This window comes from Saccoglossus kowalevskii, chromosome 8 (genome assembly GCF_978046115.1).
Source record: "Saccoglossus kowalevskii chromosome 8, keSacKowa6.1, whole genome shotgun sequence".
Classification (NCBI taxonomy): Eukaryota; Metazoa; Hemichordata; class Enteropneusta; family Harrimaniidae; genus Saccoglossus; species Saccoglossus kowalevskii.
In genome coordinates this window covers 4,363,755-4,386,533 of record NC_140648.1, presented here as the reverse complement: position 1 = coordinate 4,386,533, position 22,779 = coordinate 4,363,755, and the positions used below count along the sequence as shown (strand labels likewise).

Here is a 22,779-nt window from a genome sequence, read left to right as displayed (position 1 = left end):
CACGGTAGGTAGCACCCTGATTGTCAAAGAGCTGAAGAACATTTATTTACGCGTCTGAGGCCAAGAAGTTTGAATGTGCCAAAGTGAGCCAACCGCATTCGGTATCAAACGACAATTAAAATGGCATTTACCTACTTATATATATTGGTTACTATCGTAAAATGCTTTTGTCTTGTAAATAACCCTATATACTTATAATATAACTATATACTATATATATAGTATATCAGCGATATATGTTTAATGTTAATTTTATCCACCCAGAAAGATTATGTTGGACATTGAAGTATATCACATGTCAGCATTGTCATGGTTATGTAATAGACAATAGACAATAAAATATATTACAATATGAGTTTATTCATCCAATAAATTGCTTCACCTTACATAGCATACATAACATAACCAACTAGGATTAATTGTGATTAATTTATGTTCACCATACTAAAAAACAGCGGTAAAACTGGTTAAATATTGACTATCAAAACAAGGAAAAATAAATCACATTGGAATATGCGAATAACTACCATTGTAACAGATGACCAAATGTTGACTGCATAACGAAATGATTGAATTTCATTATAATTTTCCACGATCAGGACTATATAATAGTCAATAATATATAAATATCCTTGTGAACATGTTTGATACAGAATGTTTTTAAAATCGAATTACACTTTGAAATAGCTACATGCAATTTTAGCGAATTTGACTCTTGGCATGAATTAACAGAATCTCAATTTAGCTAAAGTGTTCACTATCTCCCTGTAACTTTCCGTTAAATTAGCTGCATCTTGAATTAAAGAAATTACAGATTAGCTAAAAAGACAGGTTTTACAGTATGTACAGTTAGGGGTCTTGTTGCACCCGGATATAATAATACGTAATATAATTTGGCGCGCCAAAGGACGTTGTTGTATTTTTGTTATGCTTTTCGTAGTAATGTTGTCTGTTCCAGGAATTCTATCGGTATATTTATGTAGAAGAAATATATACAATACGTTGTTTATAACAGGGACATGTGTATTTTAAAGATTTTCCCATGTGAATATAGTTACAAATAACTGGCAATATGATATAAGCACTATTCTACCATACCGCTGTCGAAACAGAAAAACTGGATACCCTCTTCCATAAACATTTGCAGACAAGATTTGTTTTGCGTGCAATGTTGAATAATATTTTTGTTGATTTTCTATTTTTATGTTCACCTGCAGAAGCTGACTGTGTACACCTTTCAAGGCTCTGTGACTATAAATGGACTACATTTTGCCGTACACAGTGAATCATTTCTCACTCAGACGTAGAATATAGTCACAAAACTGTCTAACTGCGCCACGTCCACCACGATTGGTTGCAATGAAACGCGCAGCATATCGGGTTTCAGTCTGTGCATCGGCAGGGGCAGCTCCAAGACCTGACTTTCTCATTGCTGGAATATCTGTCTCATCATTGCCTGTAACATAAAGATAGGCAGCCTGTTTAATTACTCAAGTTGAGCTGTTAGAACATATTCTCAATTTTCACAGAATGTTGTTTTCTGTTTTCTTGTTATTGAGTAATGGATTGTTGCCACATTCAGATCAGATCAGTACGTGACTGCCATTACGTCATGTCTTGCTGACATGGTTGACTCGAATATTACTGATAATAATTTTACCAAACGTAATAATTTCATTTTCATAAATTATTTATGTGCCAGCCTATGATTATATATGTTATTAGTATATACAACGGCTAATAAAAAGTGATTTTTTCGAGGTTAATATTTTTTTTTTTTATAATTTGCTAAAATTGTATAATCCTTTCCAGATTCTTTTCCGAATAACGGATCCCATTCAGCTACATACATCATTCACAGTTTACCAACGAAAGTTCCCCGAGTTATGTATTTTGCTTGAGTGAGATTAATTTCTAATTGTTTACTAAGTTCTAATGCAATACAATGACACCAAACCAGTGCATTTGTATACATGAGTAAATGTTGTGTATCACTCAATGGATCACGTGTTTTACAAATAATACATGTTTTACAACATATGCGTACATGCAGGTACTTACCCATATATGTTACCTGTTGCCAATCTAAGTTCAACTCCTCGACCCACTTGGTAAGCAACTCAACCTTATTCTTGACGCCAATCTCAAGCATACATTCAATCTTCTCACTTATTAGCCGCACACTCGGGGCATTGCTATTTTCAGTTAACAGGCGCACCTCAATCCCGGCTTTCTTAAGGAGTTTAATACCTTCTAGATCACTGCGATGATAGGAACAGAATTCTTCGCCTTCAAAAACGAATGAACAAATGATGAGCATCCGTAGCAACACACTGATGTGTAAACTATAATTAATTCTTACTTGTGACACATTTAGGTACTGAAATCCCATATCGAAAACAACATGGTGCAAGCTGACGACTTTAATTACAAGAACGGGGAATGTTTTATGTTGTACTGTACCTTTGTCACTAATATGGATCTCGTCATCGGTGATAACGCCATCAACGTCAAATACCACTAACTTGACATTCTTTTTCTTCTCCAACCCAAAATAACCAAACTTGGTGACTCTCTGTTCTACTATCGACCAATCTAAATCTGTGTCAATGTCTACACTACTTGCCTCGGGTAGTTCATAGTAGCTGACTCTGTATGATTAGAGTAAAAATATAATGAGAAGAAAAGAATATGTATATATAAAACACATGTATTGGGGTAGTGTGCCAGGCTATGAACGGTTTGGTGAACGTGTGCTAGACAAAGGGCCGTGCTTCTTGAAATCACATGCTGAAAGTTGTATCTCGACATTTGTTTATCCAATATTATATAGCTCATATGATTTAATAGATTTCGAAAGCATTATAAAGCCTTTCAATAAAGGGCGCATCCCCGACAAATTCCACAAAGAAAATTACTTGACCCGGGCGTTTTTTGTGACGAAACAATGTGTATAAACAACACCATATTAAAAAAATCCTCTTCAGTAAGAAGAGAATGTTTTAAAATTTGTTTGACACGCCGATGTAATAGAATATGTAATTGATCATTCATACTTACTTGCCACCTTGAAATAGTCTTTTGTCCAGTAATTCTCGAGTAAACATATAAAATTGACCATTTTCATATAGTTCGCCAGGCCAAGCTTGGCGGTTGGGTCTGTAACTTGGATTCAGATTTTCCGGCACTGTTAGTTCCCCTGAATGACATAGAAATCATGGTAACAAATAATGTTCTATAAACATGTAAATTATATTTAGAATGTTGATTATAATAAGATTAAGTTGATATATTCATATTATAGTTACAATGTACGTTGATATATTATGTTAGAATGTGTCATGGATGACTCACATTGTTTTGTTTGATTTATGTGCAGGTTTTGATATCGTCGATGTTAATATTTATTAGTCTAGCTTGAATTATTAATCGAAATTTGGGGAGGTTATTGTGTTTACATTCCTACGCGACAGAATGTTCACAAAGTGCTACAATGAAAGGTACATTATCGCCAAAATAATGGTTGATTTCGGGCGTACCACATGGAAACCTTTCTTATTTACGATGAGCACACCCACACTGTCAGGTATCATTGATAATTACGATTTAAACTAACACTTATTCGCCGAGGACAAGCAACAACGTTTATCTCTATCTCTATCTCTAAAGATTGTATTGTCGCCAATGACAGAGTTGTTAGGCACATCAGTGCTATTCAGTTGTGGATGCATCAGAATAAACTCAAATTGAACACCGACAAAACGGAGACCATTGTACTTGGTTGCATCAGAATAAACTCAAATTGAACACCGACAAAACGGAGACCATTGTACTTGGTTGCCTCAGCAACAACATAATCTTTAGATTCTTTAGAGTATACATTTTCAATTTCGAAATTGTATGATAAATCTTGGCGTCACTTTGAATTGTCAACGACTAGTCATGTGACATTGATTAGTAAATCATGGTTCTAGCATTTAAGTCGACTTTCTGATAATGAATCGCGTCTTTCAACCAATGCATTAATACGAGCCATTATTACTTCGAGACATGTTTACTGTAACATTTTCTTCTATGGTAATACCGTAACAGAAATAAATGAACTTCAGCGTATACATAATTATGCAGCGTATTTAATCATTCATGCATGTCAGTCATAGAAAGATAACTTAAAATGTACATCTTGTCTGTGTTCACCTGATGCATTAAAGTTTGTTTTTAAGGCAGAAAAAATGGTAAATAATTTTAAAGTTAGTAATAAAACATAATTTTTCAAGAAAGCCTACTAGCTGAAATTTGGTGTGAATATGTATGATTGTATTATGATTAGATAACATTAATGTAAACTTATTTTGTACTTTTGATCAACAGCATCTCAAATACATTATTATTATAAAATTTTATAATATAATAATATAATATATGATGGTAAATATTCTCACTAACTTAACTATACCTGGTTTCTGAATCTCTTTCCACCTGAAAAGATGTCTTCTAGAAACAGCAAAGACAGAGTCATAGTTGTGTTCCCTAATCATCTTGACTGGTTCGTGCAACATCCAAGGATGCAGGAGAGGCGATGTACATTGGATCATTGCTAATATATCTACCTCTGTGAATTAACATAATATATGACATTGGTGCGATGATATAATGTTATAATGTTTAAACAAGGAAACAGTTCTCCTACTTGGAAGGAGGGGGGAAAATCTGCCAAACAAGTTCATTATCAAATGGTGTGATTGTATATCTGTAACATTTTGTAAACAATTAATCATCTGTTGCAATTTATTTTGACCGTAGTTGGATTCGTGTGTATCTTTTATTCATCAGTGTCTGTCCGGTCGTCAACATGATGACCGGGAAACGTGGTATACAAAACCGGGATTGTGGATAATGATCGTAATATTTGGCCTAGGGTGGCCTTATTACGTTGATTAATGTCGATGAAATATAACTGGAAATCTTTAAACATTTCCAAGGAAAATCTAGTGATCGATGTTTTACGCCACTCGCGGCGCCACTGTTAGACTCTGAGTTGTCCACTTCGATGTAATTAAATACAATTTTCATTGAAAGTTACAACGTCGAGAATATAGTATATAATTAATTAATTAATTATTTATTTATTTATTTATTTATTTATTTATTTATTTATTTATTTATTTATTTATTTATTTATTTATTTATTTATTTATTTATTTATTTATTTATTTATTTTTTTTTTTTTTTTCTTCTTTTTTCAAATTTACAATCAATACACATAACTCAATAAATTAATCAATCAATTAATTCATTAATTAATCAATTAATTCATTAATTCATTAATTAATTAATTAATTAATAGCAAGCATTTCATCAGCACTTTAATGTGTACAGCGAGTAGGTTTCTATTACAGACAGCTTGTGCTTATATTTTGATTTGCATATTTATATCTTGTATTGTCGTGTTTTTTGCCGCTACGAGGTATTATCTGGTGTTTGTATGATTACCACCAGATAAACAGAACACAAACTAAATATGTATTCTCTATATGCCGTGATCATCGTTCTTCATTGCTATTCTCAATGATTATTTTTTCCAAATATTGCAAGTTGCCACAAATATAAAACAACGATAATTGAATATTAAAAGACACAGTACATTTACTGCGTGGTTTATAAAGGATGAAAAGGATACGAGCACGTGATTTAGAACCAGAATAATGGCTTACCAGCACCACCAAAAGATCAAATGCTACCAACGTGTAATTTCCGTTAGAATTTATAAATACAGTGTCATGGCTTTGTTGACTACAGTGTACAGAAGAACGTATTGGTATTAAGTATAGATAGTTTATTAAGATTAACTAATTTTAAATGAATAACATGCTGTTGTAGTATTCAGCCTGTGCACTTATCGGACGAGAAAATGATGAGATGCAGGTCACCTAGCATCAAAAAACTGTGCCAAGTTTAGTTTGAATGACACAATATTGTCGGATGCAGTCTGATTAAAATCTGTTTACCGAGATGCGATATATATACATGTATATATATAAACTTAATAACCAAAAAATAAACAAAAAGAACAATAAAATTGATTTTAATCACATTGGGGCCGTTGCAGACCAGCACACCTCCATGCTGATTTTCCTAATATAAATAATGTGAATTTTCAGAAAGACATTATCACCGGGAGAGGCTTTTGTTGCACTAAAAAATTAAAAATTAAAAGCTGTAACGGAGGGAAAAACTAATTTCAGATTGGAGCCAGCACATACCAGCACATCACACAGTGGCTTCCCTAATACACATGTGACAAGTGCAGCTGTGATTCCTGAATTCTCCCGAGAGACTTTGTCAATGGGAGAAGCTTTCGTACTAAAATTATAAGCAGTAGCAGAGCGAACAAGTAATTTCAGGAGTCGAACTAGGAGAAGAAAGTGGCTCTAATGATTAAAATATAGTAATATGTGACGTTGAATATACACATGTGCAATATTCTTAAATATTTTTTATTGAATTAATTTATTCACACAAAATACCCATTGTTTTTAATAATTTAAAAACACATAGTAACTTAATTAAACAAGCCTTCGAACATTGGTACAAATAAAATACTAACGAAACCAAACACAATTGCGCTACTAATAGTGACAGATCATTATATTATTATATAGCAAAATCTGAACGTTTCTTACTATGTATGTAGTTGAAGGTGTGTGTTTACATAACAATAAGTTAAGCTTGATATCATACTAAACAAAGATATAAGAATCACTGCAAACCGCTCATCGAGAATTAAACGAAAATTTAGAGATTTGCAATTAAATATGTTTAAGTAATCTTGAATGGCAGCCTCTAAAAATAATAAACACGCCACATATGCTACATTTTAGAAAAACAAATCAATGCACACATGTTGCCATCGTAACATCTGAATCATTAATCTATTTAAATCTATACTTTATTAACAAACAAATTTATAATATTATTATCAAGTTTTAATTATTTTTTTAATCGCTAAGTTCCGTGGAGCGTATAATTGAGCTAACATGCTGCTTACAGTATGAATGGTCAGAACAACATATAACAATAAGTATTACTACATTGTATTTACTATTCAAATGCGGGGGGGGTAAATGTGTGTGAAACGTTTTTTGTTGCTTAAATTAAGGCTGTAAACTCATGGCATCTGCTACCATATGAAGTAAAATAAGTACATAACACAGAGTATACCACAGGGCAAATACAATGTTAAATTGAAAAGAACATGTACTGCGAATTGAACGGGCCATGTTTTACACACACACCCATAGAGTCCCATGTATCATGTGTGTTATTCGCGTGAATAAATGTCGTGTTTATCTAAACAAAAAAAAATCACATGATCCTATATACCAATAAGCAATATATTCACGATGTATCTGCAATTTAAAGAATTGTCTTGATCTCAAAATACGTTACCTGGATGATGTTCAGCAAACTCTGTCATGGTGTCCACCGCTAGAGTATTGTCCTGAGCTGCTTCGGGACTCCTGTGATGAACCTGGGCGCCCCATTCAGCTGCTACTCGGGCTATGTCAGCATTTTCAGTACTCACCCAAATACTATCAAATTCTAGATGGACAAATTTATGCAATAATATGGGTTTATGTTTTAATATGAGTGAGAAATGCATGCATGTCAGAACGATATCACAGGGGCCTTGCAATCTATTCATGTCAATATATGGACGTCTATGGGACGAAGCGGCTATGTCCTGGTACAGGACCTTACCCTTGCTATACACTAGTATATAACAGATTATATATGGTGCAGGTTGATCGGCCAAAACAAGTATTAGTGATTTACGGGGTTTGGATACTCAAATTTAATGACATACTTTCTTCACATTAACAAACTGTATTAATTATATAATTTCAATTATTTTAAGAAGAGTAAGGAAACATTTTCACACAATATTATACGACGACACCAATGTCAAACAAGGACTGTGAGTAAATTTCGTCTTACCATTGGAGTCGATGATTGCTCGAAGCACCCATGAAAGCAGTGGTTGGCCGCAAAGTAGTTTGATATTTTTCAGTCTGATACCCTTGCTGCCACCTCTCGCCGGTATCACCGCGGCAAAATGTCGCTTATCTTTTCGCATCTTAGGTTGTAATATGACGCCATTCATTTCGATAAGATAAACACGTTGCCCAACTTAGTAAATCTAGTTCCGTTTGTGATACTCCCAACATGCCCCTACGATCTCAAAATATGCGTGGCTGTACCGGCGCTGTGTCAGCACCTACGTCATAAGCAACTGACATGTGTGTCGCACATAATAAACACTGAGACATGCTGTTCGGAAAAAGGTCAGTTTGTCCTCCCAGATTGTAAGTACTTTACAACTTCCGTAAGTACTTTTGTTCTGCAACTTTTAAGTACTTATTTTTCAAAATTTCCAATCACATTGACACGAAATACAGAGTTTTGTTTCCTGGGATTGCCCTGAAAGAGATTGTAATAACTAGGTATTATACATTCCCACGCCGCCTACACATACTGCCCATTGCATGGAAAGGTATGATTTTCTCTCTACTATTGACTCGAAGTTTGTCTAATTCAGTTTTTGCCTTTCACAATCAAGGGCAACTCTAATTATATTGGTTCATGAGTAAATGTCACAAAAATAAATAAATAAATTGCAGCGAGACCGACGCCAAGTAGGTTATAAAATTCGTGAATTGTCGAAAAGTCGTATTCATATTTGGTATTCAACGCCAACGCCAACAAAGACTTAGTGGTAAACCAATGATTAACAAACGTTCACTTTAGTAGTTTCGACTATTTACCTGAGTTTGAAGTTTGAACTCGCAAAGAGAAGCAAATATTTTGCGAGCATAGTCTTGATTGTACATACGATCACCCAAACATTACGCACTTTGAAATGAAAACAAATATAATTGATTGAAACTACTTGAAATGCCTTGATGGTTTGTTATTTATGATGATCTCAAAGAGCATCACTTCATGTTCTAGGTAGCGATGTAACCAGGTATATGTACAATGAGGTAGTGTACAGTGGGAGGCTGTGTGACCACCACTGCCCTATGATAAATATAAATTTACTTCTATTCCATGTTGTCTATTGTTTTCACAAATGAACCAACATTTAAGTTTAACTATTTCAATCTTTGCTTTTTTATATTAGTGTCAATATAACCACACATCGAGTGAAGGTTATTATCCAAAAATGACAAATCACAATATATTTGCCACAGAAAGATGCAATGCAAATACAATTATTACACTTATATATATATACTATAAATTTTTTATGCAAAACTATATAGAACCAATAATATAACCGAGGGTTATGGTTTGAAACGAATAGAACGCCAATTATTTAGAAATTATTTATTCCTATGATCCCAACATTACGATATGCTGTGTTGGTTTCGTTGGCGTGGCTGCAACCAACCAACCAATCAATCATTTGTTCTGAAGGATCACATGGAACATTTAATAAGCTGCAACATGTGTCACATGTAGTGAATACGAATTAAATAAAGCCAGTTGGAATTGGTTTTTAAAAGCATACAGCTTATGACATACTCCTCTAGAAAAACTGTGCAGAGCTCAAAAACATGCCGCTTGAATTTGAAATCGCGCCGGGTAGAATGATTGGTGGTGACAATCCATGTTTTGTCATCGCAGAAATCGGACAAAACCACCAGGGAGACATGAAGATTGCCAAACAAATGATACAAGTTGCGAAGGTAAGAGGTGTATTTGTAGTACCGTAACTGTTTTCAAGGTAAATGGGTAATCCAATCACCATTGATATTATTACCACTTATACGGCATCGTTTTTATTTGATTAGCAACGTAACGTAACGTAACGTCGAGCAGTGCGTTCCAATACCATGTAAACAACGTAATTGACGCTCGTCGGATACTTCTCGTGGGATCATTAAAGCGCGGTGGTCGTCGCGCAGCGCGTGTTCGAATTTCATGCAAATAAACAATGCATTTTACACGCGTTGTATACGTCGCTATGAGTCCCACATCGAACAGAACGCGGCGCGACGACTGCCGCCCTTTAAATACATCAATACGCGTTGGGACGATTGCAGTGCTAGGGCCATTTTATTCCTCGAGAGATATGGTAATATATACATTTAATAACTATAATTAACTGACGAGATATATTTATCAACTAAATATTCATCCAATACTCATTCACTAATTTTGTCAGAGTAGGCATTTGGGCGAACCGCGGAAGTCATACAAACTCACAACCTCCCATAAGACAAGATAACCATTTAAAGCCGCGAATGATGTTACTGTTTTGAAGAGCACAACTAATGTACCGAACACTTATTATACATATTGGGCAAATTACTTTTACTAATTAACATATTTTATCCAAGTGACACTAAAACCAGCATTATAACGTCGTCAGCTGCAACAAGCAGCTTTACATAAATTTTAAGCAAAAATAAAACCATGTATGGGATTGTTCAATGTTGTTTTCAAAAAACGCCACATAATATGCAAAAACTAACATTTTAGCAGCAATTTATATGAATTTATTATTAAAAATAATGTCTTAACATCAACAAGTTCTTTGCCAGACAACAAGTATATTTTTATGAAATCATTTCTACAACACACATTGCCATAACCGCCAAGAATGCGCAGTACCACTTTAACAAAAAACAAGTTTTTGTATATTTACATGTATTATTTCAGAAATTTGTCAACGACATTATATGCAGAGCTGCTTGTCAATGAGTTTTGAATGAATAAACCCCAGTAAACTCAACTTGGAACGACTGCCCAGTTGTTGTAATGTAATATATTTTCAAATTGGTGGAATGTATGTCAAACAGTCGGGTCGTCACAGATAGTGGTGTCTGTTTTGTTTAATCGCGCATTGCAATACAGTTCAATAATCACATATATTTTTTATGGTAACAATGGTAACAGTTCATTTTATTTAACACAATTCCGAGCGGCTACACAAAAAATAATCTGCTTTACATTTAATTATTGGAAATAATTGCACCTAGACTCGTGCGTATACATGCCATCTGTATTGACGTTATAGTAGTAGTTGATTAAAGTGACATGTGAGAAAATACATACATTTGAAATTAATAATTATACTATTTACAAGATCACCAGCTCGTTGGGATTACAAGTCAATACAATCATAGGCCATAGGTATATGCTACAATAACACAGGGAATGTATAGAAGAATAGCATAATTTTACTAATGCGTTATTAACTGCGTCCCGTATTGTATTACATACAGGTATTTTAGCGTTCAAAATACAATAGAACATTACTGATATTCATCTTCGAACTTAATTTGGGCACATATCTTACAATTATACGTTCACACTAAGGATTCATGTCTAAAACGTCCAGTCTCAATACGCAAGGGCAGACTTTCAAATCAAAATTGAACAACGAACTTTCTGCTATTGACAAGTATATTACCTCCTTGAACTGAGATTTTAATTTAGTGTATGACGTCACTTTGGTTTATCTGACACTTTATTTGATAAATTGTCAATGCATTTTGTATGTTTTATTGCTTTTATATATTCAGTGTTATACAAATAAACGTTATACATTTCTAATGATTTAAAAGTATGATGCAGTTCAGTCTAGCAATGCGATTCACGGATCGATTCTTGTCATGCATGTTTTATATAAAGGTTGCATCTATACACCACCACTATGTGTTACATTCGTACTTCTAGATATATCAAATGTGTTGAATGCAATAATTGTGTCTCGCTGTATGTGTTATTTTCTGTTTTCTTTATCTAGGATGCCGGCGCTGACTGTGCTAAATTCCAAAAAAGTGAACTTGAATACAAGTTCAACAAAGAAGCATTGATACGTCCCTATAACACCCCGAATTCTTGGGGAGCAACATACGGTGAACATAAAAGATATCTTGAATTCAGCCACGAGCAGTACTACGAACTTAAAGCCTATGCAGACTCTATTGGAATATTAATGACTGCGTCCGGTATGGACGAGGTAGGGCTGGTTATTGCTAGGTATGGTTGGGAAATGTTAAACTTGTGTCAATGTGTATTCATGCCATTCAGAGTAAAGTAAATAAGGACTATCAACTACTTAAGACACATATAAGAAACCTAATGCTGGCAATATCTTAAGCGGGGACCGACACAGGATGTTCTGTTAGGGTGCACCTTTAGAATAGCGTAATTGACCAATATAATGTTAGCCAGCTTGAGAAAAAAATATGACTAATCTCATCCAAGGCTTTTTTAAATCAACAAAAACACATTCTACCAATAAGTTTATCTAGAGATAAGTTATTATTATTATAATATAAATAAATTATTTAAAGCAACTATAGGATTCTAAATCTTATAAATAATGTCTACAACATTTTAACAATACTTTGTACCAAAGTGATCCCTCTATAGTTATTAACGTCATCAATTTATTTGTAAATGAACATCTACTTGTGTGTGATTCCTTACAGAAAGCAGTAGATTTCCTTGATGAACTCGGAGTTAGTTTTCTTAAGGTGGCATCCATGGACACAAACAATTTGCCATATTTAACGCATGCAGCTAAGAAAGGACGACCAATGGTGATATCATCTGGAATGCAAACTTTAGAAACGATGAGAAAAGTCTATGAAATTGTCAAACCAGTTAATAATAAGTTTTGTATATTGCAATGTACAAGCTGCTACCCTCTTGCCCCAGAAAATGTCCATCTGAATGTTATTAAGGTAAGATTTTATTAATATGTTCAATATTGCAAAATCTATGTAGGTTAACGGTAATTAATGGTGGCATACTTATTGTCACTACCTTAAAAATAACTAGGAACTTGAAACTATAAATTCAATATATGTATTTTGTGCGGTTTGATCTGTTATTTACCAGGAGTTCATTTCATACACTTATGTTGTGTGTTGTTATGGATTATTGTTTCTTATCTCGAAATAAAATATAATAATTATCTTGTCTCGGATTGTTGACACCAACGTTCACGGTACCTGACTCGTATACCCCGAATAGATGCACATAATATAAAACAATGCCGCTGCCATGAGTGATTAACATATTATGTCTGTCGTATTCAAATAGACATATCTAAAGGAGTTTCCCGATATTCCAATTGGATATTCTGGACACGAACAGGGATTGGCTATTACATTAGGTGCAGTTGCCATGGGAGCAAAAGTGGTAGAAAGACATATAACGTTGGATAAATCGTGGAAAGGAAGTGATCACAAAGCTTCTCTAGGTTGGTATAAACTGCACACAATATACGTCATTGACCACTTGTCTTGATTAAAAAAAAGATGTATATAAAAGGGTTGTGTGTTTTTTTAACCTCGACGTGTTATTTCTCATATTTGTATTGTTGACAGTCCTATACACTCAATATTAGCATAACCATATTGTGAGTGTGGCAAGGGTATTCGTACCAGTTATAATCACAATTGAACATTCATTGCTCTACAAGCCAATGTGATTGATGCAGTGGTAACAATTAGGCAGTGGAAATGCCGAAGTGGTCATGCCACCAGTTATTGCAAAATAACATTGGATGTTTGAAACCAGAATTTCTTTAATTAGTTTTTATTTTCCCCGTGTTTGCTTGACAAACCTTTGATTACATGAATGCTTTTTGATAATGGTGTATAATTATGCAAATTCCAGGACCGATAGCAGAAAAAAACATTTTTCACACTATTTATTTACAAATTCACTTGTATAAATAACGCTGCAGCGCCTCTCTCATCCATGCCACATATAAATCATTATAGATTAGCGGGTCGTCCGTTATCAGTTATTATACCAATCAATCAATCAATCAATCAATCAATCAATACAATCAATACAATCAATCAATAAAACGCAGGAGCACTTGTTATATCTGGTGACCAGTTTAGTATGGTAGAAAGCGTGTACAGTCTTCCAATAACCACAATAGACTGCTGAGGGTCAAGTCGTGACAGTTCCTTGTATAGTTGATACCTACGACCTTCCATGTTGGTACAAAGTGTTCGTCGATCTGGGAAGACTAGTGCCACATATCCGCTGTAAACTATGGGCCACTTTCCCAGTGTTGTTGACATTGATAGAATGGCTGTTTTGGTAACCCTAAACACGTAACGCAAGTTACTTAATTTTAGCCACCTTTGGGCCCAGTGGCCACCCTCGATTCCAACCACAATATAATTTAACATGTAAAACTAGGGAATTACCCTATCGTTGATACAGGTGCTCTTGACTCGATTCGTCACACTTAAAACCTGAAGTTGTGCTACTTTTTGTTTGGCAGTATTCGATTTGTCATCGTATATTTATGGGCAATAATCCGAATTCCTTGCTATGCTTAAAGGGTGGTGGTCGAGGCGCCACGCATACACGAGATATGGATCTAATATAAACAAAGACTGTTGTGAATAACATTTTCAAGCCATATTTATTGGACTTGAAAGCTTTTAATCTAAGTGAAATTTACACAATGAATGAATGTACCAAAATATATGCACAAGTTTAACTCGACATAGCCACCTATGACAAATACGCTGTTAGTATACAAATCTTAATACTATGTGATGTGATTTATTGTCCTGGTATAGATGCCAGTATGGTTTGTTCATATATATAATATCGTATGTTGATGATAGTTCTCTGTCATGTGTGCCTCATCCTTGATCAAAATAAGATATTAAGATACTTATTCTGTTATAGACCCCAGAGAGTTGACAGAGTTAATATCTAATATACGTGTTTTGGAGAAAGCCATGGGAAGTTACGACAAAGACATGCGGCAGTGTGAGGTGTATATGTATGAGAAGGTAAGATGTATTGAGAGATAACAATGTGTTAAATGTAGGATGGAAATCTTATTATAAGACACAACCAGGAACCAGACATTTTGTTTCTATCAAGTTCTATCTAGTTTCTGACTACAAACATTGGTTCCATATTGTTTCATTTCTATACTTTGTTCATGTACCACGTTTACATGTTTGGTGTGCTTAACATGTGTGCACATATGTAACGATAGTACTACATACTTCTAGAGTTATATTCCTATTTAAATACTTTGCATAACAATTACTTAATGCATATTTGAATATGCCCTTTATTCTTGATTATCACCGCATCATTTCGTTTTTGAAGCTTGGAAAAACTGTAGTGGCAAACACGGACATTCCAGCAGGTGTGCCAATGACGTTAGACATGTTGACAGTTAAAGTGGCCGAGCCCAAAGGATACCCACCTGAATTAATTGACGAATTGATTGGAAAGAAACTGAAGAGTGGTGTCGATTCCGACGAATCTATTCTCAAGGATAACATAGCCACTTACAGTTAACGACGTTCAATTACCAGTTTGTGTGTTTGCGTAAGGAATCAGTTGTAAATAAAGGCCAGACGAGGTCAGAAAGCGTTTTCGCACAACTTTATGTATTCGATATGATATTTTGGTAAATTTTCGAATATTCAATGACAAATAAATTGTTTCATTCGATAGTCGCATTTATTTTGCAATTCCATCGTGGTAAATGACGACCAAGATAAGTGTATCAATTGTTTATGATTTAACTATGAACTGATTTGTTAGTTTTGACCATTTATTTTACACTTCGTTTTTCATTTGTGAAAGTTTATATGATATCAGGATCATTAAACTACCAATGACGGCCAAACATGTAGTTAAATCACAGCTTTACAACTGCATATAACTGATTACGATATTCAGATTCTATTTTTAAATATTCGAGTTGAGAGTGAGTACTAGTATGTAATTTGTTAAAGGGCGCCACCACGCGGTCACTGACAGTCTTTGATCATGGGAAGGGCTGTTAACGAGGCCCGAAACAACATATCAAAGTTCCATAACTGTAGAGATTTCGCCATGGGCCCGTGCACTAAACACGCATTGTTACTGATGGTTATCATATTCTAGAGTTGATATTCTTTTTTCATCGTGAAAATGTCCATAATAATGTGGATATGTTCCTTAATTCCTAGTTAGAAAGGTTTCGTTAAGTCGTGAAATGCAAATGAGAAACTGAAACCATTTTTGTATTCAAAAGACAATATATATAGTACGCAATTTCACTGATGGTTGATGAAAATGTTCTACGTAATTACCTTTACTTGGTTCATAATATATTGGGATATAATTCCTAAATATAGATTCAGATATTCAATGTTTGACCTGCATGAAAATATGAGAGCTTCCCCTCTCCACAACAAAACTAAAGAGTGTACTTTTAAAATGTGTCGAAAACTAACTCCAATCAAGCGAGTGATGGCGCCCTTTAATAAACGTATATAAGAAGTGACTGATAATGTGAATCTAATGACGGCGTATTTGTGACTTGGACGATCTTTTTATAAAACTGGAAACAAATTTCCATATTTCATTTTCGAGCTGAACAATTTGCGCTCAAGATATCGTAATTCACCGTCATTAGATTAATACTTTCAGTCACATTTTATAAATCTTTTGCTGTGATCCAAATGAAATAAACGAATTGCACATCAGAAGGATATTAATTTAAAAAGTGTAAATGTTTATTTTATTGTTATAAATAAAACCGTAAAATATTGGTGTTTTTGAAAACTTGTGCATCGTTGCCAGCATTTCGACATTTAGCCCTAATCTCAAGTCCATTAATGCAATATACAATAGAATAAACGAAAGGCCACCATATGGCACGGATTCATGTGGATGATTTGGTTTCTTTGATGCGTAATAAATGTTAAAATTTCATCGAATGAATCTTGGCGCGTAAGAATGTTGGCGACTGTTTTAGCTTCCCGTTTCCCTTGGATACCGTGACGTCATATATGCTAGCAGAGTTGCCGCGTACGTTCAACTCCCATCTCGAACATATGTTTTGTGCAATGAATACATTTTTGCAAACAGAGCAGGCCAATCACGTTTGATTCTTGATTTGACTCTTGAGAACGCACCATTTAACAAAAAAGCGGACTGCTTCAGTTTCAACTATATATGTGTACAAGAGATGATCACTTTCTTGCCAAAAATGCCATCATTTACCACAGAGATAACTGCATGTTTTACCGATTTGCGCCACATTAGGAGATATTTAGATATTTGGACAAAAAGGGACGTCTAATTGGAGTTTCTCACTCTTTCCCATGTCTCAGGTTACAGATTACATATTTTCAGTTCAGATTTTTTGGTGAATATGTGAACTATAAAAAGTGAAAGATGTGGATAGATTATAATTATGTTTTGTGGGGAATATTCAGTATGATAAAACATTGTACATGTAAACAGTCATATATTACAACTTATAATGTTGTTTGGCACTGTATGGTTAAGTCAAAGTGATAACTCTTAGGAAAGTGACCATTCTAATATAATACTAATGTTACAATCCACACATAAAGGGGTACAAAACAAAACATTTAGTGAATTGTTCAAGTTTGAAATAAAATAGAACTAGGCATGTGTGCGAAACATGCGGGACAAAAATATGGGACAAAAAATTTGCCAGTTGGCCAAAGGTCATCAAAATGCAAAACAAACTCTAAGGTGTATCATTATATCCTTTCTGTTTACCTATTTAATCAACAAGATCAGTCGAAGAATGTCTGTGAAATGGTTAAGGACACAGAAACAATTGAAAACAAGTTTAAACTAGGTTTAATTTGTTTCGAAAAGAGTAAGCACATTCTTCTCCACATGTGGCGCCTACCAAATATCATTCATAATCAAATGTTGGTTTTTTTCAGGAAACCTGATACTGACGTCATATATTAAACTACAAACTAATTATATGACATAGTTTGTGTTCCTTATACAACACTGGGTTTCAATCTCCTTAATTAATTCCAAATATAATGTAGCGACTTTCAACAATCAACAAACAAATATTTTATCCTTCGCATTGGCTTCCAAAGCACGCAACCACTGGTCGACACAACTCTTACATTGATTGGAATTATCAATCGAAAAAATCATGAAAAATAGTCAATTACATAGCAATGATAAGAAAATAAAAGTAAGGTATTCGAATAAAACCGCATAAACATTTTATTTTGTAAAATTGCACTACAAATAAGTATTGATATTGCTACAAACCTATCAAAGTTGTACTGCTTAACCTGGTGTTCATCACAGCTTGAACATTGAATGGCACAGTTTATTTTACACTCAAAATGTATACTGTTCTGGCCTTGAACACACAACATGCTACCAGATTATATAGGCTTTCAGATTACGTTAATGTTTAATAATTTCCCTGGTGGCTCTGCGTTTGTGACAATGTTTTATCCAAAGGAAGACAACATAAAATGATGTCTATACTCATTTGACAAAGCCGTTACAAATTAAGGTTGTTGAAAGATATGAAACCAGGAAACTACCAAGAATGGGCTCGGAGCTCATTACAACAAAGCTTACTATCACTGTTTTTAGACAGTGGGCAACCATAAAATATTGTTTTCTGTTGGTACAATGCATGGTTAACATGGCAGTTCATTGATGGAGTTGGACATTACAGGCATGAATATTGACAATCAACTATTACTGTTTGTATGCCACAGTAGACCGTGGACAGCCACAAAAACATTGCTGTTGTTACTGTCCGGCGAGAATCCTTCTTTCAAATAGACTTGCAAATTTGTGTACAGTTGCATGTAGCATACGCATTAGCAGGTGTATGTCGTCCGTGTGAAAACTGAGTGAAGACGAGGCAGCACGTGTGAAAACTGAGTGAAGACGAGGCAGCACGTGTGAAAACTGAGTGAAGACGAGGCAGCACGTGTGAAAACTGAGTGAAGACGAGGCAGCACGTGTGAAAACTGAGTGAAGACGAGGCAGCACGTGTGAAAACTGAGTGAAGACGAGGCAGCACGTGTGAAAACTGAGTGAAGACGAGGCAGCACGTGTGAAAACTGAGTGAAGACGAGGCAGCACGTGTGAAAACTGAGTGAAGACGAGGCAGCACGTGTGAAAACTGAGTGAAGACGAGGCAGCACGTGTGAAAACTGAGTGAAGACGAGGCAGCACGTGTGAAAACTGAGTGAAGACGAGGCAGCACGTGTGAAAACTGAGTGAAGACGAGGCAGCACGTGTGAAAACTGAGTGAAGACGAGGCAGCACGTGTGAAAACTGAGTGAAGACGAGGCAGCACGTGTGAAAACTGAGTGAAGACGAGGCAGCACGTGTGAAAACTGAGTGAAGACGAGGCAGCACGTGTGAAAACTGAGTGAAGACGAGGCAGCACGTGTGAAAACTGAGTGAAGACGAGGCAGCACGTGTGAAAACTGAGTGAAGACGAGGCAGCACGTGTGAAAACTGAGTGAAGACGAGGCAGCACGTCTATCACGGGGCGCCCTGAAACACAAGTCGAGGTAAAGCTTTGGCCAGATTAATGTAGGATATATTAATATATCATAGTTCTGATTGTGACGAGGTTATTAAAAAAATATAATAATATACGTCTCATACATGTACTGTATATGTGGGAATGATAGCTAGGCCAAAGATTGCCAAATTATTTCTGGTCTGTGCTAGTGACAGGTAAAAGGCAATAATACAATGTCAGTTCATTGATATGGGCGTTACAGGCATAAATTTTGACAATCAACTATGACTGTTTGTATGCCATACTAGGCAGTGGACCACCACATAACATTTTGCTGTTGGGATGGGACGCCACAGTGCTACAACCTATACGCACATTTTCATTGGAAAAATGTGCAGTTTAACTGGTTGGTATTAATCGGAAATGAAATAAATCGGAAATGTTTCATTGTTTTCTGGAGTAGATAACAATCTTTCTCAGTCTCATTTAGTGTTACCATAGAGATGATTGTTTAAGCATATAAGTAGATAATTATAATTTTTAAATGTTTGTTTTAGTTGCTATGCAACAAAGCTAGCGCATTATCTAATTATCATATTCGATATCAGAATATTGCGTAACCTTTCCATACTGATAGCGTTCAATGAACTTGTTTTGAATGTTACCATGTCAAAATAGAGATATGTTTTCTGTTTGACAATCCCTAACTTTCATAAAAATGTTGTTCACCATGCTGTTTACTCCATTGTAATGATGCAAATGTGAAAGATCTTTTATAAACTCGTGTATATCACGTAATAAAACGTGTCTGTGATTGATAATGATATCTATCAATCAAAATTATTTAGAGACACGTTGAAAGCTCCACACCAAATCCTGCAATGGAAAACTTTCATGGACACTTATTTGGCACTATTTTCGCCAGCTTTATTGTGACTTAGGACAAGTAACAATGTATACAGCGCCCCCATGCACGGGATATTGCAACATATTGTGCATAATTGCTAATATACAATCAATAAAAGCGGAAGTTTCGTCAGTATCGCCTTTGGAAAAGCACGGGAAATTCAGTCGAATTATAAAATATGTATGCAAGAAAAACAGTACAATTTTTGCGTAATTCATTTTACTTTCGGGGTATATAAACTAAAATAACTTTCAGTTGCATGTTATTAACTGGATTCATTGGTCGAGAGAAATCTGTTGAATTCAAACGCGTTCATGGATGGGCTGGGATATGCATCAATACTAATACCGCCACCTACGCTGACAATTATAGACCCCATATCTTGTAATTGACAATCACGATGGCATCTACCCAATCTGATTAAAATCTGATGTAGTGTACGGGCTTTAATTATTTTGGCTATAAACTTATTTTAATTTTATTTTTTATTACTTTTGTTATTAATGCCCTTTTATTTTATTATTTTACTTTGATTTTGTGATTTTTTTAAATTCCGCCCTACCTACATCTGAACCGATGCCTATGTAACGAGATTTCAACGAGACCCACTATCGACGATTTTAGTCAACGAATCACAGACCTCCTTCTATAGCGCACATGATGGCGTCACCGGGCAGAGTCTGATGGCAAACACACTCAAATAAAATGGCGGATTATACCGACCGAGAAAAACACGGCTTTTCGGTAAGTTTATCATTGTCAAATGCAACGAAAGTCATTTTTATGTTAATATTGTGGCTCGAATGGTTCGACTTTAGATCGTTATTTTGCATAGTTATTCTGGGAGTGACGATTTTGTTTCTACCGGTTCGACCGAACACCAGTGTCTTTTTCCAGTCGCCTGCCCTGGAGACGGGTGATGTTTTGTTGACGATCGGGCCAAAATCTTCTACGATATTGAAGCCGTAGCTGTAAATATTCATCAAATTGTATCAACATTTTGTACATTATACAATAACACTTTATTAAAGTAAATGAGCTGATTTGGACTGGAATAAAATATTTTTTATTTGGAACACATCGCAATTGATCAGGAAATATTTTTTTGCTCCAATTTTCTGCGTCGATGCCGTGGGCCGGTGACCGCTATACAATTTAAAATCAGTTTGCATTGTTTACTATAGCTGTTTACAGTGTTCTAATCATTACGGTTTACTCTTTTTTGCTTCCATTCTAGATAATTATGTTCAGTGATGTAAAATTGAAGCGATGACTGAATGAACGAACCTTGGCTGGCGAAGATGTATCTGGAAGTGTACACATTTGTTGGAAGTGAAAAAAATATTCAATGAAATGACAAAAATTGTAAAATGCTGTGGAATTTTTTTTGCAAATAAAAATGTACTAGCAATTTTCTATTAATGGTTTATTCAAGTGGGCAAAATATAAATGTACAGAAAGATTGCCCGTATACACTGAAAAGTAAGCAACCGACAGCCTGTATAAAAGGGGGACTGTGATTGGCTGTTACTTACGCGAGATTTGAACGGGACTTACATAGGCGTCGGATCAGATGTAGGTAGGGCGGAATTAAAAAAAATCAAAATCAAAGTAAAATAATAAAATAAAAGGGCGTTAATAACAAAAGTAATACAAAATAAAATTAAAACAAGTTTATAGCCAAAATAATTACAGCCCGTACACTACATCAGATTTTAATCAGATTGGCATCTACCCAATGCTATTCCATTAAGAATAATTCAGATGTACCAGAAGACAGGTAAGTGAAAACAACAGCAATGGATATCGAGGTCTTATATCGGGTGCACGATTATACAGCCAGATTCTTAGGGAAAATTACTCAATAAAAGTTCATAGATCATCCGGGCAAGTACCATCCAGGTACCGATGAAGAATAATCAACTCTAGCTTTAATTTGAAAATAATTTGAAGATATTTATTGATCTCTTGACAAAAAAGTATCAATTTACACTGAAAAAACAATATCTGTATTTAATCACGCACAGAGCATGTTGTGATGGAAGATCAAATAAGTGTTAATGATAACTGATTGGAGTTATGTTCACAATAAACACGAGAAAATAAAATAAATTTCATGGCGTAGACTTTTCTATATCGCCGTGAAATAAATGGAAATGGAAAGCATACGACAAAGAAGACACAATTTAACTTTCCACCATTTAAGTACTGCATTACTGTCACATGTAGAACGCGTTCTATGGTAAATTTAAAATAAAACAAACCCAAACTAAATAAAATATTCTAATGTAAATTGAGCTAAAATAACCTTATTTTGATAACCTCATAGCGTTCGGTGATGAGGGGTAAAATTCAACCTTTAGATTGTTTTACCATCAACCGAGAGAAATAAACTAATGAACTCAACATTTAAATGAATCAATGTGACATATTATATTTTTGTTTACGAATTGTTCATAAACAGTTTGCAGTGGGATTAGTCAGTAAAGCTTGCCACAACCAAGTATTCAAGATATTCACA

At 34.8% G+C, this 22,779-nt stretch overlaps 2 protein-coding genes and 1 long non-coding RNA gene across 4 annotated transcripts; 2 read left to right on the top strand and 1 right to left on the bottom strand.

The window, feature by feature from the left end:
- Positions 1-340: 340 nt before the first annotated feature.
- On the bottom strand, positions 341-8,268 carry LOC100378406 (N-acylneuraminate cytidylyltransferase-like). Its single transcript, XM_002731154.4, has 7 exons — positions 7,999-8,268; positions 7,450-7,602; positions 4,457-4,612; positions 3,061-3,199; positions 2,464-2,651; positions 2,062-2,289; positions 341-1,456 (listed from the first exon to the last, which is right to left on the bottom strand). Exons 1-7 carry the CDS (start codon positions 8,162-8,164, stop codon positions 1,287-1,289), a joined length of 1,200 nt encoding a protein of 399 aa, XP_002731200.2. The 5' UTR covers positions 8,165-8,268; the 3' UTR covers positions 341-1,286.
- A 22-nt stretch (positions 8,269-8,290) lies between these two features.
- On the top strand, positions 8,291-16,632 carry LOC100376912 (N-acetylneuraminate-9-phosphate synthase). Of its 2 annotated transcripts, XM_085502047.1 has the most exons (7): positions 8,291-8,386; positions 9,691-9,752; positions 11,819-12,034; positions 12,510-12,764; positions 13,126-13,285; positions 14,746-14,852; positions 15,181-16,632. In XM_085502047.1, the coding sequence occupies exons 2-7, from the start codon at positions 9,717-9,719 to the stop codon at positions 15,373-15,375; spliced, it is 969 nt and encodes a 322-aa protein (XP_085358173.1). In that variant the 5' UTR covers positions 8,291-8,386; positions 9,691-9,716; the 3' UTR covers positions 15,376-16,632. The 2 variants fall into 2 exon arrangements, with proteins under 2 accessions (XP_085358173.1, XP_002731191.1); XM_002731145.4 differs by lacking the exon at positions 8,291-8,386 and having other exon boundaries at positions 9,558-9,752.
- A 4,094-nt stretch (positions 16,633-20,726) lies between these two features.
- LOC146739234 (uncharacterized) lies at positions 20,727-21,669 on the top strand. The gene is made up of 2 exons (XR_014930135.1): positions 20,727-21,002; positions 21,496-21,669. It is a non-coding gene; the product is annotated as an uncharacterized LOC146739234 (long non-coding RNA).
- Positions 21,670-22,779: the final 1,110 nt, after the last annotated feature.